Raw genomic sequence first — 18,482 nt, forward strand, 5'->3', positions numbered from 1 at the left:
AAATAAATAAATAAATAAATAAGTGCTATGAGTGTGTGTTGCGTGTGGCGTGTCTGAGTGCTTCATTGAGAAGCCTGATGGCCTGTGGGTAAAAGCTGTTTGCCAGCCTTGTGGTCCTGGACTTCAAACTCCTGTAGCGTCTGCCTGATGGCAGGAGTGTGAATAATGAGTGTTGTGGATGTGTGCTGTCCTTGATGAGGTTGTGTGTTCTGCGTAGGACTCTAGATGTATAAATGTCTTGCAGTGAGGGGAGGGCTGCCCCAACAATGTTCTGTGAGGTCTTGATCACCCGCTGGAGTGCCTTCCTATCACGTGTTGTACAGTTACCGTACCAAACAGTGATGGAGGCGGTAAGGACACTTTCGATGGTGCATCTGTAGAAGCAACTCAGGATTGTGGTGGACATGCCAAATTTCCTCAGTCTTCTCAGGAAGTACAGTCTCCTTTGGGACTTCTTCAGAATTTGTTGGGTGTTGTGAGACCAGGTGAGGTCCTCGCTGATGTGTGTGCCAAGGAACTTGAAGGTTTTCACCCTCTCCACCTCAGTCTCACCAATAAACAGGGGTCTATGTGGCTCCTTTTCCCTTGTTCTTGGGTCGATGATCATCTCTTTAGTCTTATCTGTATTGAGAAGGAGATTGTTATCACGACACCAAGCTATGAGGTCCGCCACCTCTCTTCTGTATGATGTTTCAACACCACCAGTGATCAGTCCGATGACTGTAGTGTCATCCGCAAATTTAATGATGCTGGTGTTGTTCTGGGAGGCCACGCAATCGTAGGTGAAGAGCGTGTAGAGGAGTGGACTCAGCACACACCCCTGTGGGGTCCCAGTGCTCACAATTCTTGAGCTGGATGTGCGGTTGTGGACTCTGACTGACTGGGGTCTGCCTGTGAGAAAGTTAAACACCCAGTTACAGAGGGAGGGAGACAGGCCAAGTGTGAGGAGCTTATTTGTGAGTTTGTGGGGGCTGACTGTATTAAAAGCGGAGCTATAGTCTATAAATAGCATTCTGACGTATGTGTCCTGGCCCTGTAGGTGAGAAAGGGCTGTGTGGATGGCAGTGTTGACTGCATCATCCGTGGACCGGTTCTGGCGATATGCAAACTGTAGAGGGTCCACAGTTGCCGCCGGGATGCTCTTTTTGATGTGGGTCATGACTATTCTTTCAAAGCACTTCATAACAATAGGAGTGAGTGCTATAGGGCGATAGTCATTCAAGCAGGTCACGTTGCTCTTCTTGGGTACGGGCACTATGGTGGTGGACTTAAAGCAGGTCGGTACAGATGCTTGTGCAAGCGACAGGTTAAATATGTCAGCAAGCACATCAGCTAGCTCTGATGAGCAAACCCGAAGTGCACGTCCTGAGATGTTGTCTGGGCCTGCTGCTTTTCGTGGGTTTGTTTTGTTTAGAACCCTGCGCACATCAGCTGATGTCACCATGAGAGGTGCGTCCTGTGTGCTCCCCAGGTTCAGCCACCCTCTCTGCTCATCAGAAGTTTGGGTGTCAAAGCGGGCATAGAACTCGTTCAGCTCATCTGGAAGTGTGGTTTGGCTGGACGTGGCTACGCTACTCTGCTGTCGATAGTCTGTGATGTGCTGGAGCCCCGCCCACATGCGCCGAGGGTTATTACAAGTTTTATTACATTACATATTACAAGTTATATTACAAGTTTATTCTTGTAAAATTGGGACTTTTTTCTTTCTTTCTTTTTTCACTTAATATTTTGACTTTATTCCAGCAACATTACAGGTGTTTTTTGCATTTATACTGTTGTTTTTTTTTTATTTCCAACTATTTAAATTTTCTTCCTGTAAATTTTCCTCTTGTAATTCTGACTTTATTCCCAGAATATTTTGACTTTATTCTTGTAACATTATAACTTATTCCACAGCATCATTTTCCATAAATTACAACTTTATTTGTGGTTTTGTTTACTGTTCGGTGGAAATTGTGGTGACAAAGTTCCAGTACGTCCTCCATCCAGCCAACCTTGTGGCTAACGTGCTCTAATCCACTAAACTGAAAGGTCAGACTGCCTATTCAAAGCCCCATGCAAATACTGAACATTAATGTGACAGTGTGATGGATTTGTTTATAAGTAAATGTTGGCTTTCCTGCACTCACTCGACGGTGTCTTCCCAGCTGCACCAGTTTTTCTGCTCCAGCTCTTGCATGTCCAGCCTGAATTTGGCCAGACAGAACTCCTCGATGGCATATTCGTAATGGGGTCCACAACCAAGTGCTGACATACACTGAGTAACTGTTGACAGAAAGACAAGGGAAAAGCATGAGGATCATCAAATAGAATAACATGGAATAGGAATGTGTTGTCAGTGTTGCAGAAACAATGAAAAACAGTTTGATTGGAGTATTTGTTTAGGTTCCAGTACACTTTTTGTTCTCTTCTGGAGCTGAGTTGTTATTTTTGTCCTGATGCATTAATAAGTACAGAGGCGCTATAGAAAAAAAGCTCACTCAGACATGAAATGTCAGTAAACAACACTTCAACCACGTCGATTCAAGGTGTTCATTTTTCATTCCAATAAAGACATTTACGTGGTTGGAACAAAATTGGTTACTGAAGGTCTGGTAGCAGCCAGCAATAAATAATACTGGTAAATAGTGTAAGCAAAATTCCGAAGAAGAATAGTGCAACATCGGTACAGCGAATAACGCAATATAGGAAGAAGAAATACAACATGCCTTCGTGCACAGGCAGGTTTGGTTGTGTATATGTGTGTTTGTGTGTTGTCCAGGGAGCATCCCCACAGTTCAGTACTAGGGGAGAAACTACTGCTCAGATGCCCCGAAACCTTCTCCCTGATGGAAGCAGGTCAGACTGTCTGTGTGATGGATGTGTGGTGGTGCAAGTGGCCCTCTTCCTACGTCTGGAAGTGAAGACATCAGTGGTAGAATGAACCTGCCTTCACCACCCTGTGCAGAGCTGCTTCATGCTTCCTCTCCAGATGTGTGAGGGTGGTGTGGACTTCTGAAGAGATGGTGTCATCAGTTGAGCAGTTCTTCCCCTCGATTATATCTCTGATATAGTTCATGGCAGTCCCCTCAAAGCAGCTTGTGACTATCGGTGTGACACTATCGGTGAAATGATGCTGGATTCCACGAGCATATACTGCACCTCCTTAGCTTGATGTCTGAAGTCAGCTGCCTCCTAGATGTTCTGAGAGCACGTGAATGCAGGAGGCCTGGGTTTCAGACGAGATTTTCCAGTCTGCTTTCTGCTTTCGGTGGGTGATGGAAGTCTTGGTGTTGGTACATCCTCTACGCCCAAGGTGTCAAACTCTTGCCATGGAGGGCCGAGACACTGCAGGTTTTCTTTCCGCTAAACAAGTGATTTTAATGATCAACATTTGAGTGAAGGAGCGCATCACTGAAATCACCTGCTGGAGAAACTGGTTGGAGAGAAAAGCTGCAGTGTCTCGGTCCTCCATGGCAAGAGTTTGACACAAGTGCTCTACGCATTTGGAGATAAACCCGAGGACCGATGATGCATATTCCTCCAGCTCCGCCGCTCCCTCTGTCATAGCAGCCCACCAGCATGGGGACAGCATCACGGGGCCACTGTGTGTAGAGGCATTTTGATCCTTTGAATGCAAATGCTCTCTGTCAAATTTTGGAAGCGTGCTGGAGCATAAACAGATGACCTTCGACCTGGCATTTCCATGCTTAATCTCTCCTCACTGTTGATGGGACTCGTGGAAATCAGTGATCCATGTGTGAATGCCCACTCAGAAGCTCATCAGTATTTGTAAATGTTCTCGAGTAATAAATGTAAAATGTTTGTTTTGCTATCTAATCATGACAAGCATTATTCTAGCCACATGGAGATGACTAATAACACATGCAGTTACAAGAATAATGAGAGGAAATAATAATAAAACAGAACGATATCAGAGGTGCATTTTATATCCTGGATTGGACAGCTGTGTTACATTTTGAAATCCCACTTATTAGACTTATGGCATTTATAAACATTTATTCTTCTAATATATCAACTATTCATATATAAAAATGTTCAGTCTACATGACTGCACAGTTTATTCCAATGACACCACAATGCTAGGGCTAATTAACAGCAGCAACGAGATAGCTGGCATCACAGCTGACCACAACCTGGTCCTTAACATCAAGAAAACCAAAGAAACGTGATTTTGTGTAAAACAAGCATGCACCATTGGCATCAAGGTTGTAGATGGAGTCCCAAAATTCAATTCCTGGCTGCGACTGTGATAGATGACCTGTCCTGGGGCATTAACGAGGAAAGGCCCGACTCATGGTGAACTTTTACAAGTCTCCCAGTTAGTGTGGTTTTCCAGCCGCACTAAGGCTGAGCAGCAGGCACTCCAGTGAGTGGTTAAATGAGCAGGGAAAATCATTGGAACAAGACTTCCGTAGATGAGTACCACCCACACCACCCGCACCAGTACCACCAGCATGGATCACAATCTACAGTATATCCTCAGGCTGTGAGACTGCTAAATGGACTGCCATCTTAACATCCCATAACTGCAATAAGTGTGATCTGGACATTGCATTGCTGCAGCAACTTCGTAACACTCCTCAAACATCTGACTGTTTATATCCTTCTGTTGGACCTTCATGTTGTTATATTATCTGTGTTTAATTGTGTATTTCACAATTAAACTTAGGTGCACCCCATTTGCACTTTTGCTACTTTGCAGGTGTGCTAAGCTTTAACAAAATTCTGCGATTACGTATAATTGTTGTTGTTATTACAATGACAAAGTATTGAATTGATACGTATGGGGAAGAATATGTAGATGAAATAATACACAGGCAGAATAATAAGTAGTCACGCGTCGCTACACTGTCCCGATACAATAGTGATTTCAAATATCAATCCGATATCAACAAAAAAAATGATTAGATTATAACAGCCTGCAACTAAAATCTCCAATATTAACACTCTGATACGTGCAGTCCATTCCTGACTCAGCTCAGGCACTTGCCACATCCAGCATGCATAGCCCACGTGATCACAACAACAGTGTGTGCTAATGTGATTAGCAAGGATAGGAGCCATTTTTCCTTAAAGTCCGAAGAAAAACGTTACAGCTGAGTCCAAAACTTGTCATGCACAAATTTCCCTTGGTGGCGCAAAACCGGGGAAGTTTAATACGGCCCATCCTCATCATGCATTTGCAACGGCATCACAGAAAACGGCATGAGGATTTTCGCAAGACCACGGCTCGCCCTCAAACAAATGCTGTTTAAAACATCTGCAAAGTATGAGAGACTCCCACTGGACAAAAAAAAAGTCATTAGCTACAGCAGCAGAGAGCCAGCAGATCTCAGTGGTGAGTAATGCCGGGTTTAAACGCTTAATTGAACAACTCGAGCCTTGCTACATTATGCCTGGCTGCCACTACATTGTCAATAAAACTTTACCCCAGATGCACGTAGAAGTAAATGGGTCGGTTTTTCTCATGCTTGTTGTTGCTGCTGACCATTGTTCTCTGTTTGCTTGATCAAGCCTTCGCTAGCGTTCCACACTACAAAATAAGTAATAGAAGCATGTATCTTTCATGCTGACATTGCATTAATATCAGTATTGATTTATACTCAAGGCTGCAATATCAATATCGATATCGTAACGGATGTGAAAACCACCCCTAAATGTTTTGCCCTTCATTATGTCATCATGTCTCCAAGCATAAGGCATACTCTCCTAATTGCAGTGCCTCAAAGAAAAGGAAAGTCATCAGTATGGAAGTGGAATTAGATGTAAAATGCTCAGAAAGGAGAGAAATGGCGACCAACATTGGCCGCACGCTTGGTCTAAGCCCGTGATCCTCAATGCTCAATGTCAGGACAAGCAACCAGGCTAATTATGACGGACTTGAACACTTTTGATGACAATATTATTACAGTACAAAGTCTTAACGAGTAAAGTAGTCTACTCCATCGTAGTGTCTCTCTGTGTGCCGTCTGTGTCAGCGAATTTACATTTGAGATGAGTATCAGCAGTGTGTTGGTCGTGGGTCGTCTGACATTGTTAACACAGTGTGCAGCCTTTGACTCCTCCGAGTTGGAAAGTGTCAAATAGGCTACACAGGGCAGACATATTTTTCCACTCATAGGCCAAGACTAATTAGGCTGCCAGACCTGATGCACACAAAGAAACTGCAGCTATTTTCTCCCAAAGTCCCTTCACTTTCTAGCTCGCTTCCACCATTTTTCTTTTTTTTTTACATCTGATGCTGCATCATGATGGAAATCTCCATTTTTGGCTTTTCATCTCTAAATTGTGTTTGACCGCCTCCACCCTTATTATCCAATATAGCAGCAGACCACCCACCAGCGTGACTTTTAAACCCTTTTTAGTCACCGCTCATAGACGAGAACGCAACTGTTGCTTTCACCACAGCTCACTTCAGACTTTCCACAGGTTTATACATATTTTTAAACCCCCACACAATCCAACATTTCCTGTAAAAAAATGTTAGAAGTGTTTCATATGGAAATAGAAATAAGTTTAAGGTACTCTTGACCAACTTGTGTCATATATTGTTGAAAATGAACGTCAATTGCTTTCCACCTGGAAAATAAAGACACCAGCATGAGATTGCTCTTTATAGACTACAGTTCCGCTTTTAACGCTGTCATCCCCCACAAACTATCTGAACTTGTACCGCACCACTGAACTTCCTGACCAGCAGGCCGCAGTCTGTCGGGATTGGAAACAGAACTTCGCAGACTGTAACTATTCTCGGCATCCCGGTTATGTTTTTATTTTTATTTTTTCTGTTTGGAGCATTTGGACGTTGCTGCGCTTTTGCCTCTGTTGGCCACCGTAGGCGCTTCTTTCTCAAATGTTTTAAGCGCATTAAAATAGGCAGGGGAAAATTCAAGGCTCAGTTGCAAAATCTACATCGAGTTAAATGGAGAACTGGAAGAAGCTGGAAGAAGTAGTTGTTGTCAAAGACATCAAGGAAGCGGGAAAACTTTTGATGATCAGTCAACTGCAGCCCAACTGAGGAATATTCTAGCAAAACATTAGATTTGACAGAAAATGATCACTACTCATCCCCACATGTATGCCGCTTTAAACTTAATGCCACTTAATATACTGTATTTTCCGCACTTATTTATGCTTTAGTTTCAGTCTTATTCTAATTCATTTGATTTTATTTCATATTTGTATTCATTTTTATGCATTTCATATTAATATTTGATTTGTTTACTTCTAATTTATCACTTAAGCAGGTCTGAAACAAATAAACCATGGTCGTGACCATTAAAGGGTGGGCCCTCCTCATTTGCTTTATTCCTGCGCATGGGACGAGAGGTCAAAAGGTTGGCTGGCGTCAATGAGCTGAATGAGCACGGGATCTTTTCTCTTCTCCATCAGACAAGCGGTGCATATATCTGTTGGATTAGAGGAGAGGAAGTGAGGAGGAGAGCAGCGCATCGGCTGCTGGTGTCACTCTTTTTCAGTTTGAACTCAGGCCTTGTCACTCACTAGCTAACACACACACACATGCACACGCACACACACATGCACGCATACCTCAGCTGACATCTAATCAGGCAGTTGGAGACCCAGGGGGTGAATTTATTTTTTATTTTTTTTTTTTTTTTTTTTTTTTTTTTTTTTTTTTTTTTTTTTTTTTTTTTTCCCCTGTCCTGTCCAGCCTTTAAAGCAGATAGAATTGTATACCTAAATGCCGTCAAGTGCTCAACAGATTTACTCTGCCAGAGAGAAGTGTGATATACACTTCCCCTGTCATACAAAATTTATTCGACCTTGATGCTTGTTATAAAGCAAATTTGGAGCGCCCGGACCGGAGCAGGAGGGGACAGAGAAGAAGAGAAAAGGAAACCGGGGGGGGGGGGGGGGGGGGGGGCGAGAGGGGACAAAAACAAAAAAAAGAGAGACAAGAGACAAGGACAACAGCAGCAACAACAACAATTGTGACAGAACAACAGAAACATACCGAACGACATCAGCAAATAAATGTCCGTGACAACTATAAAGACGAACAAGGATAAAGGACAAATCAATATCAACAACCACAATGACAAAGCTGTCAATGACAATCAGACATAATAGCAGTCATGAAATGATGACCTATGACAGTGATCACAATGACAATACTGCATTGAAACAGTCGCACACAATAGCAGTCATGAAATGATGAATTATGATAGTGATCACCATGATAATACCGCATTGAAACAGTCACACATAACTGTAGTAATGAAATGATTATCCATGATAGTGAATAGAATCAAAGTTACTGTAATGCACATCATTGTAAAAAAAAAAAAAATACATATACACACATATATACATACATACACATACATAAATACATATATACATATATATATATATATATATATATATATATATATATACACATATATACCGCACATACACACATATATATATATAGTCATACTGCTGAAATCACCGTCGCTGTAATAAAACCAACAACATAATAACACCCTGGATAACTCAGTGAGTAATGTGGGGAAGTACGTATGTACTGTGAGTGTGCATATGTACAGGTATCTCTGTATGTAAGGAAGACTTCATATATATATAAAGGTGCAGGAATGTTCACCAGGGGGTGAATTTAATATTAACATCTCTAACATTGCGAACTAGAGAGGTGGATCGAGGACAGATTTTCTTCAAAGACATTTAGAAATGAGCAATTTATCCCTTTAGTCTCTCAGGCCTTGTCAAAAATCTATTGCACCCGATGCCCCCCCTAGAATACACACACACACACACACACACACACACACACACAATCCAGCTTCTCACCAGTGACTCCATAACTTTAAATTGCCATGAAGCTTCACAAGCTGCTCTCTTCCTCTTGGGTCCCCTGACTGTGAATATTAAACCCCTCAAGTGTGCTTCACTGCAGCATTGCAATGTTTTGTAAAAAAAAAAAAAAAAAGTAGCAACAAAAATAATCTACGATCTTAGAATACAACCTGGAGCGATCTGGTTGAGCTCCACATCAGAGGAGACGTATAGTAAGCCATCATGTGTAACATCAATGGCTTTATCTGTTTGTATCGCTAAGTGATGCTGTGTTGGGACCGAGGCTGTGATACTCGCTATGGAAATACACACAGTACACCCAGCCATTCCACCAACAATTACGATTTGGTGGGAGCTGCGGGGACTTTCCCACCCAGGGATTAATTTATCTATTGATGAGGAGGCATGCTCAATGCTTTTGTCAATATTGTGTATCACACATGTGTGGTCACTCCCAGGCCTAGAACCAACCTGCAGCTTCCATACTGTACAGTGGAACCTCGCTTAGCGTACGGCAAGCTTTCACCTGTTAGCCTGCCGGAATGTATGCAAAAATGTACATTTCCCAGTTAGCATACAATAAAGCGTGAGTCTTGCTATTAATACACTGCGGGATGCCAACTGTGCTCGGTGAAGATTCGAACCCATGTCTTCCCGATCTCCTGGTTGTGTGGCCAACACGCTAACCACTCGACCACCATGCGGCCGGTAATCAGCAAATTAAATGTTTTTCTTAATATTGTTGAAGTGGGCATAACGTCTGTTATTGCGACGTTGCTAATGTCGATTGTTGTTGACTTCCAGCCACGTCATGTGTCTCTAATATCTTCAATATTTGTCCAGTTCCTTGACAGCTTTGCCAACGAGTACTTTGGCTTCCTCCGGTTCTCCATTTAATTTGATGTCGATTTTGCAATCGGCGCTCATTTTCGGTCACATATTTGGTGCGCATGAGTGTGATTGGGCTGACAATCGATATGCAACACGCACATTGCACGCTCTTCCATATTACTTTCACATTTCGATAACTTTTCTAATAGGAAGCGACAGAAAGAGTCCACAAACGTACTCTACAAACGTAAGGAAACAAAGACATGTCATTTAATGAATGCGACTGCTCCTCCACACACGATAGAGATCGGTCAATAGAAAACACAAACAGAAATGATACTCTGGTGTAAATAGGATAAATAAAATGAGGCATTTTAGTTTCTATAGACCTGTTGTACATGAAAAATACATATATGTCAATTTGCATTGAAACACAGCACACAGACAGCGGTGGCGTTTTTCATCATGAAAAAGCCGCTGCATTTGATGTGATGAAAAATATCAATTTAACTGTAAGAGAATAAGCTCTAATAACAAACCCAGCATGTGTGAGCAGGGATTTTGAAGAGTAACAAGCACGCCGATATCTAATGAGTCCAAAGTGCCATTCGTGGTTATACTAACAGGCTGTTTAATGGGCAGCAGTTAAGCAGCTAATTAGCTACCGTATCTTGCCTGCAAACTGCTGTTAGCAGATTGTTTGTTTGGAAGAGGTGTGTTGCTGTCAGCAAGTTAGATAAGAGGGAAGACTATAGCAGAAAAGACAATGTGGGGTTTTGTTTCCATTCTGTGCCCTTAGTGTATGTCCATTTTGCCGACAGCAGAAGCACACGTTATCATTTTATACAAGATTGGCTTTGCTGTGGTGAGAATAAATAGATCGCTGCAACTACAACCTGTCTGACTTGCTAAAGTTAAATAGGAGCCACACACGCAGCCCTTAACTATTTACAGGCTTGTTTTTATAGGAAGTCTGAGGTATTGCAAATTGTGGTGTAAAATAAATTGCAAGTACTCTATAAGCAACGGTGTGGCGCGACTGAGGGTGTGAAGCATGGGTTTCAGACGCACGGCCTGCAGGCCAAAAGGGGTTTCCATATGGCTCACGGGATCAATTTGACAGTAAAAAATTTTCGATAAATCCATTTAATCTTGAATTGCAATACAGTAGGTCCCCGCTTTTCGGAGGAGTTACGTTCCACGCCTACCAGTGAATGACGAAGAGCCGCAAGTAATTGATACGCACATAAAAATGTCTATTTTTCTTTGCTTCTACTCCTCCAAACCCACCAGGTAGCTTGACTTTGGTGTTTTCCCCTGATTTTTGAGGGAATCACTGGATTAGATTCAACTCCGGAACCCTCTCTCTTCAATTGCCATTGTTCATTCGCAAGCTAAATGCTAGATGCACAATCCATCCATTCATCACATTTTAAAGTATATATATAAGTATTGATATACAGTATATAAGTTTCACTTTTGCGTCTTAAAGAACTAAACATGTAAAAGTTGTGAGCTCTTTACCAACAGTGGTCCATGTAAGCTGTACATTTGACCTGTATTATCACATATTTATACATTACTACTAACTTAGGGTGAATGTTTTTTTATGGGCCTTGTGGTTAGCATGTTGGCCTCACAGTCAGGAGATCGGGAAGATCTGGGTTAGAATCTCATTTTGGGCATCCGTGTGGAGTTCGCGTGTTCTCCCCGTGCATGTGTGGGTTTTCTCCGAGTACTCCGGTTTCTTCCCACATTCCCAAAATAACACAAATACCCGTGATTTAACGTTTTAAGCCTTTGTCTCAAAATATCTGGCTACCACCAGCTCTACCGTCCTCATACAGTATCTCTACAACGTGTCCAAACCAGAGAGTCTGGGCTTATTCGGCCCTCCTCCTTTTCATTGGCAGCAGGATTTATTTATTTTTTTATTTATTTTTTTTGCAGAGAAGATGGATACATTTCTTCACTCCTGCAGTGATTGTTGTGAAGCCCTGAATGACATCACAGTTAAAACAAGTACACTTTTCCATTATTAGGTTACGCTTTCAACTCTCCCCACTCAGCCAAAATTTTCACACACAAATTTTAACACCGAAGTAGGTGCAAGTGCATTTTTGAAAAGAATTTGAACTATCCGACCAACCGTAAGTCCGTGAATGTATCTACTCTAGTTCTGACTGCTGATTGGATGAGCAAGGGAAGGGGAGGCAGGCTAGTGCATGCGGTGAGTCTCACTGGAGAGAAAAAAGTTGACCAAGTTTGGAGTTGAGTCTGAGGCAAGTTACTGCACAGTAAAATAAAACTATAGAGTTTACGAGAGCATAGCAATATGTTTTATAACGAGAAGCGCGCTGTAGCGATGTGACACGCTAATCGCCGAGGTGGTGACTCCGGGAGAGGCGGATAGTGTGCTGCGAGAGCTGACGGGGTCACCCCGTTTGTGACTGCTGGAGGCGGGCAGAACAATATCTTTTTTCACTGCACGTCTCAAAATACCAGTCCCTGCATTTGTCGCCAGTCGCTTTTGGGAAGATAAATCACCAAGAGGGTTTGGAAAGTCACCACATTTACCGAGATCACATGCACATGAGATCGTAAGGAGGGGGAAGCCGTTCACAGATGGAAGATACGTGAAATAATCGTTAAATATACCAGAGCATCTATTCTTTGAATTGAAAAATAAACAAGAAATTCTTCGGAAAAGACAGTGAAGGGCAGGATCAATAGAATGGTTATTGATGGCAATTCAGCACAAACGTAAACACTATTGATCAGACAACACTCATATGCAAAAATGTGAGCTCTGATGCGATTTTTTATGTTAAAGTTGGCTACATTTTGTTTTCATTTTAAACAAATACGGGAGCCACTGAAAAATGTGTTTAAATGACTTCATAGTAGGCCGGCACATGTTTGCTGCACTCATTTGTTGAATTTTGTTGCTGTAACAGGTAACATTTAAGAAAGATTACTTTTTACACAGGACAGTATCCTTGGCATATTAAAGTATCTGCTCCTGTTACCAACTTCCAGCTGGTCGAGTTGCCCGCTCCGACATGAAGGAAGCACCTTCAAAGTTTCCTGGGCTTTGCTAAATGTATACAGTTGTGTTGCAGAACCTTTGATGAGTCTCACCTCTACTAAGATTCCGTTTTCATTGACCTCAGACGCTTCTCCTCATTAGGGTCGCGGGGGTATGCTGGAGCCCGTCCCAGCTGACTTCAGGCACCCTGGACTGGGCGCCAGCCAATGGCAGGGCACATATAGACAAACAATCATTCACACTCACATTCATACCTATGGACAATTTAGAGTCACCAATTAACCTAACATGCATGTTTTTGGAATGTGGGAGGAAACCGAAGCACCCGGAGAAAACCCACGCACGCACGGGGAGAACATGCAAACTCCGCACAGAGATGCCCAATGGAGATTCAAACCCAGATCTTCCTGATGTCCTGACTGTGTGGCCAACATGCTAACCATGCGGCCCACATCAGTAACGACTTCAACTGCAAATCATTTTACGGGATGCAATTACATCTAATATCAGAGCCACTCAATAAAACTATGTTATTCCTGTTAGGTTTTTCTGTCCTTTGCGCCCCCAATATCCAGGATTAAATCATCAATTGCGACCCAAACGTTATCCAACATTCATTTTATCATCACTATACCTCAAAAATGTATCACTTAGAAGCATGGCATTTCCATTTCACCTACGACTACCGATTTCAATGTGCACAAAGAATAGAAGATCCTTGTCAAGCTCTCTGCAATGGGGAACAATGGGGAAAAACATAAGTAGTTATGCTATGATTTTACTGGTCCGGCCCATTCTAATCAAATTAGATTGTGTGTGGCCGCAGAACTGAAATGATTGTGACACCCCTGCCGTAAGGCCACTGATGAGCTCCAGTAGATGGGGCCCGTTTCATGCTAAGAGCAGAAAAAGAGTGTGGCCTGGTATAGAGAACTGCAAAAAATGTGATGATGCATGCATGAATAATTCAGTGTTATCTAGGTTAAAATGATGTGACACAAACAAATAGCCTGTGACATCAAACTGAAACTGCCCGCCTAAAATAATCCCCAGAATGTATTTTTGTGGGATTATATAATCCAAGTATTATAGCAGTGGCTATAAATAACACACTGGGCATGGTGCTGCAAGAGAAACAATAAAATAAGTTTTGGTTGGGCTGCTGGAATAGACCCCAAATAATAAACCAGAATGGACGCTTCACATTAAGATCGAGGAATAAAATATCACATCAAGGCCCTCCTGTTGACATGATCTGTGAACGGAGGTGAGCTTTTTATCAGGCGGATCATGTTCCAGAGAATGTTCGCTGTGATTTAAAACCACCTTAATTGACCAGTGCAAATAAAAAGGGTGAGGAAAAGAAGAGAGGCTGAAGGGTTGTCATTTGACAAACTGGCACAACCCTCAGGACAAAAATGTGTACTTGAAGGGCCATAAACAAGAACTGAGGCCAGTCTGGCACATGGTACAATGCTTTGCTCATGATAAAATCCCTTCAAGTACATCATCCACGCTGTATGCCGAGGGTGTCCAAACCTTTTCCAGCAAGGGCCACATACTGAAAAATGAAAGGATGCAAGGGCGACTGTCACAGAGACAGACCAGACTGCAAGTGCGCAGTCAAAACTGTCAGGTATGAAAAACTGCATGCGGCTAAAATGACATTATTTTTCTTCATAATATTACGAGTTTATTCCCATAAAGTGCAATCTTTATTTCTCGTTGGAATGTGACTTTTTTCCTCTTAATATTCTTGTAAAATTACAGCAGTTTTTTTATGATTAATTTTACAATTTCCAACTTTCTTCTGGTAAATTTTCTTGTCATAATATACTGACTTAATTCCCATAAAATCTTAACTTTATTCCCATAATATTATAACTTTTTCCCAACCTAATTTTCCCAAAATTAATTTAAAAAAAGAACAGATGTTTTTGTTTAATATTTCAGCTCTGTGCTACGAAAATGACATTTTTCTTCGAAATATTAGGAGCTTATTCCCGTTTTTTCTCTTAATATTTTCACTTTATTCTCGTAAAATAAGAACTGTTTTGTCCATTTCTACTGGGGTTTTATTTTTTTTATTTTCGAATTATTTCAACTTTATTCTTGTGCATTTCTTTTTGTAGTATTTTGACTTTATTCCCATAATATTATAACTTTTTCCCCAACCCAAGTTTTTACAAAATCTTAACTTTAATTTGTTTAATTTGTTTGTTTCTCTTAATAATACGGCTTTTCATGCTACTAAAATGACATTATTTATACTATTACTACATTTTTCTTGTTAGATTAAAAGTTTTTTCTCTTAATATTTTGATTTTATACTAAAATTACTGCCCATTTCTTTCTTTTTTTACATTTCTTGTTAAATTATATTTTTAGAATATGCCGCGGGTCAATAAACAAAACAGATGACTGCACTGCATTGGATTGATTCTTATAGTTTGCCTTTTATGTCGCTAATTGAGGTTCAAACTTGCTCCCATAAGTAAATAAAAAACATGACTTTGGTCATTAAACATGAGACTCGCTCGAGAAGTAGTTACAGTGCGTGTCGGTGGTGGAAGAATACACTATGTGCTCAATATTGGCCGTTCTTGTCTGAATTGTCGTGAACTCTATTAAGGATAAAGATGGTATTGTAATATCGACAGGCTGCAGGCTACTGTCGGCCAAAACAACATCAGCAAACTCGACTGTTCTGTCTGCACGTATCCATACACACACAGTCAGGACTCATGTCACGTTCATGACTTCACGGAGTGTCGGAAATCACACAACTCTACACTAAACAACTGCCAGGTAGTTACAGTATCCCTGGCATATGAAAGCATCTGCTCCTATGAAAGCGACAGCAACTATTACTCTTTCATTTATTCTTGTATTTACTGTATTTATCAGTGTGTTTTATGTTCTACATGTGTTTTGTGTACAATTTGAGTGGCTTAAGTCTGTGGTACCCAAACTTTTTTTCGCCCAAGGACTGGTTTGCGTTCCAACAAACCTCATAAAAAATATTTTTAAACAACACATAAAATTTGATGGACGTAGCCTCTGGCTTAAGTGTTACTAAATTTAGCTTACAACATGTCGAAGAAGCAGAACTTTTTTGCAACTTGAGGATCACCTGTATAAATATGCCTAGATAATAGGCTGGGAGATACGTATGGACCAAAACTTATATTCCGATATATTTAGGTTGAATATTGATATACTGTACATTATATATTCCAATATTTTTTAAGCAAAGTGAGTTTAGACAAAACCAAAGCCAAATATGTGTGTCAAGTTGTTTTACTAAAATACATACTTAACATGAGGATGTTTTTTTAAAGATTTTAAAGATGCCCATAAAAAAATCATATCTAAAAATAGCCTCTAAAATAAAGTAGGCCGGTATCTTTTTGAAATAAATATAGAAAAAGTCAAGTACAATCTTTTTATAGCAAACCTTTAGCTATGCTCAAATCCTCAGCTAATAACAAAAGAAGAAAATATGAACAAGTGCCAGGTTTTTAAAACGTCAGCAACTCAAAAATACTTTAAATTGAACAGAAATATTTTGATGGTAAACATTTTTAGAAGATACAAGCATGTCCTTATTTTGTGCCAGGAATACCAACCTGTCAAATGCATCAGGCTTAGCAACTGTCTGTCTGACTTCCTTGTACATTTGTGGTAAAGCTTGTTGTGCTAAATAATTGCGACTGCGAAGCCCTCTGGACATCCCGAGTCCATGGTTTTCAGCAGGTTTTTAAAGCCATTTTTTCCGCTGTTGCAACGGAGACCATATCTTTAGCAATGTGATAGAACACCTCTTTATAATAGCACACCACTTTGCTGACTAATTCTTGTCGCTTCGACTGGAGCCGCTGGGCTTCTGCTCCGCCCCTCCTGCACGGATGGTATGATGATGGTATGATATCGTGCTTAAAGTAAATATCGATATTTTTAAAAATATCGATATATCGCTGTCGATACAGGTTATACTTCCTTACGCCTGCTTTTTGTTATGTTTTTCTGACAGTCTCTTATATTTCACATGTGCCCTATCGATGACGCACTGCCCAAATGAATACACACTTCAGGCAACTCACACTAGCACACACTACACTGTGACATTTTGGCAGCTAGCGTGTGTGTGTCAAGTTGATCACATCTATCAGCAGTTGCTTATTAAAGTCAGCAGGGCTTTCAGCAGAGGTCTGCCACTCGCAGGTAATACCATACAATTAGCAGGGATGAAAAGGCAAAGCCCTACAGCACTGTGAAAATACTGGAGGGTCGAGAACAGGACTATTTCTGACAGGGACTGGTGGAAAAAGCTATTTCCTTGCTTCGATATCAAGCAATTATGCACCGCGATCTTCCATTACAAAGCATGGATTTAATTTATTATTTTGCATTTCATCAGAAACCAACTTTGACAGAAGTACTGATCAACAACTGGCTTCATTTGAGAGCAAACTGAACAGCTCATTATGGTAGGAAATGGGAATTGGGTGCTATTGCAGCCTGGCTGTCAGACTATTTAGAATTCCATTGGTATTTAAAAACACGAACAGTTAATCAACTTTTTTGTGTGAAGCCGTGTTAGTGAGATCGTACGAAAAAGTGTGAGGTTTTCAGGCATATAATCTTAAAAAAAAATGATGTTTCTAAGAAGAACTTGCATTGCACACACCAACAACGATAGCTTAAGACAGGTGTGTCCAAAGTCTGGCCAGAGGGCCATTTATGGCCCGCAGCTCATTTTTTTCCTGGCCAGTGGCAATTCCTAAACACAATTGCGGCAAAATTCTGCCTCGGTTTGTGTACATTTTCCGGTTACCGTACAATATGCCAGGCATTTTGTCGTGTTATTAATACACTGCGAGAGTCCAACTGTGGTCCCAATGTATTTTTATCACAAAACGTCTTCGTTATATTAGCTTGCTAATAATTGGAAACAAGAACTGGAAGTCAGCTCCGTCGCCCGTCTATGATGTCATCCACGGTTGATTCTGTAGTTCTTTGCTAACTAACACAGCTACGACACAAGTCTCAAAAATGTTCACACAAAACACATTTTTACATGCATTTGCATTTTACATGCATGAAACAATTCTTAATGCATATAAATGACAAATGAGAAAAACTGATTCGGTTAGAGTATGTTTTGGAGTCGGCCCGTCTGGAATGGATTAATGATGTTAACCAAGGTCCCACTTCAAATTTTGACCATTGGATTTAGCATGTAATTAAGTTTTTTTTTTTTAAAAAAAAAAGCTAAAGAATGTTAAATAAATTATTCTGTGTGTGAGTATCGGTGGAAAAAGTCTGGACACCCCTGGATGAAGAGAACACGGCATACAGCTATCACTATCGTGACCATGATTAAGATAAAGGTTATTGAATGCTAATGAATGTCATAGATTCTGTGCGCTATTACCAAGAGATATGGCGGGAGAGGAGGAGGTTATCCTTCCAGACTAGTTTGGGACAATATTTTACTTCGACAGCTTCAGATTACTGACTCTTTTTGTCTCTTCGTTTGTGCCTTCAAAATCAAACACAGTTTTCAACCAGCTTTTGCATAGTTGCGTGAAATTTGCAACCACAAACTACGCATGCATATGGATATGAAGATTTTAAGTTGTAGAAGATGGGCCGACAGGCTTTACACAAGTACATTTTGTCTTTGAATGTACAGTAGCTGTCCAACTCCAACTGTCTGTTGTAGCTGCACCACCATGAAGACGGATAATATCATTTGAAAGTGTCTGTACGC

General features: G+C 41.0%; 1 protein-coding gene across 1 annotated transcript in view; it reads right to left on the minus strand.

Moving 5' to 3' along the window:
• The window catches only part of LOC129188080 (receptor activity-modifying protein 1-like), a 65,138-nt gene that overhangs the window by 29,641 nt on the left and 17,015 nt on the right, over positions 1 to 18,482 (minus strand). The window contains exon 2 of the mRNA XM_054788090.1: positions 2,130 to 2,265. Within this exon, the coding sequence (XP_054644065.1) occupies positions 2,130 to 2,265 (136 nt within the window). The remainder of the gene's footprint in view (positions 1 to 2,129; positions 2,266 to 18,482) is intronic.

Source organism: Dunckerocampus dactyliophorus, chromosome 9 (assembly GCF_027744805.1).
Source record: "Dunckerocampus dactyliophorus isolate RoL2022-P2 chromosome 9, RoL_Ddac_1.1, whole genome shotgun sequence".
In the NCBI taxonomy this organism is placed as follows: domain Eukaryota; kingdom Metazoa; phylum Chordata; class Actinopteri; order Syngnathiformes; family Syngnathidae; genus Dunckerocampus; species Dunckerocampus dactyliophorus.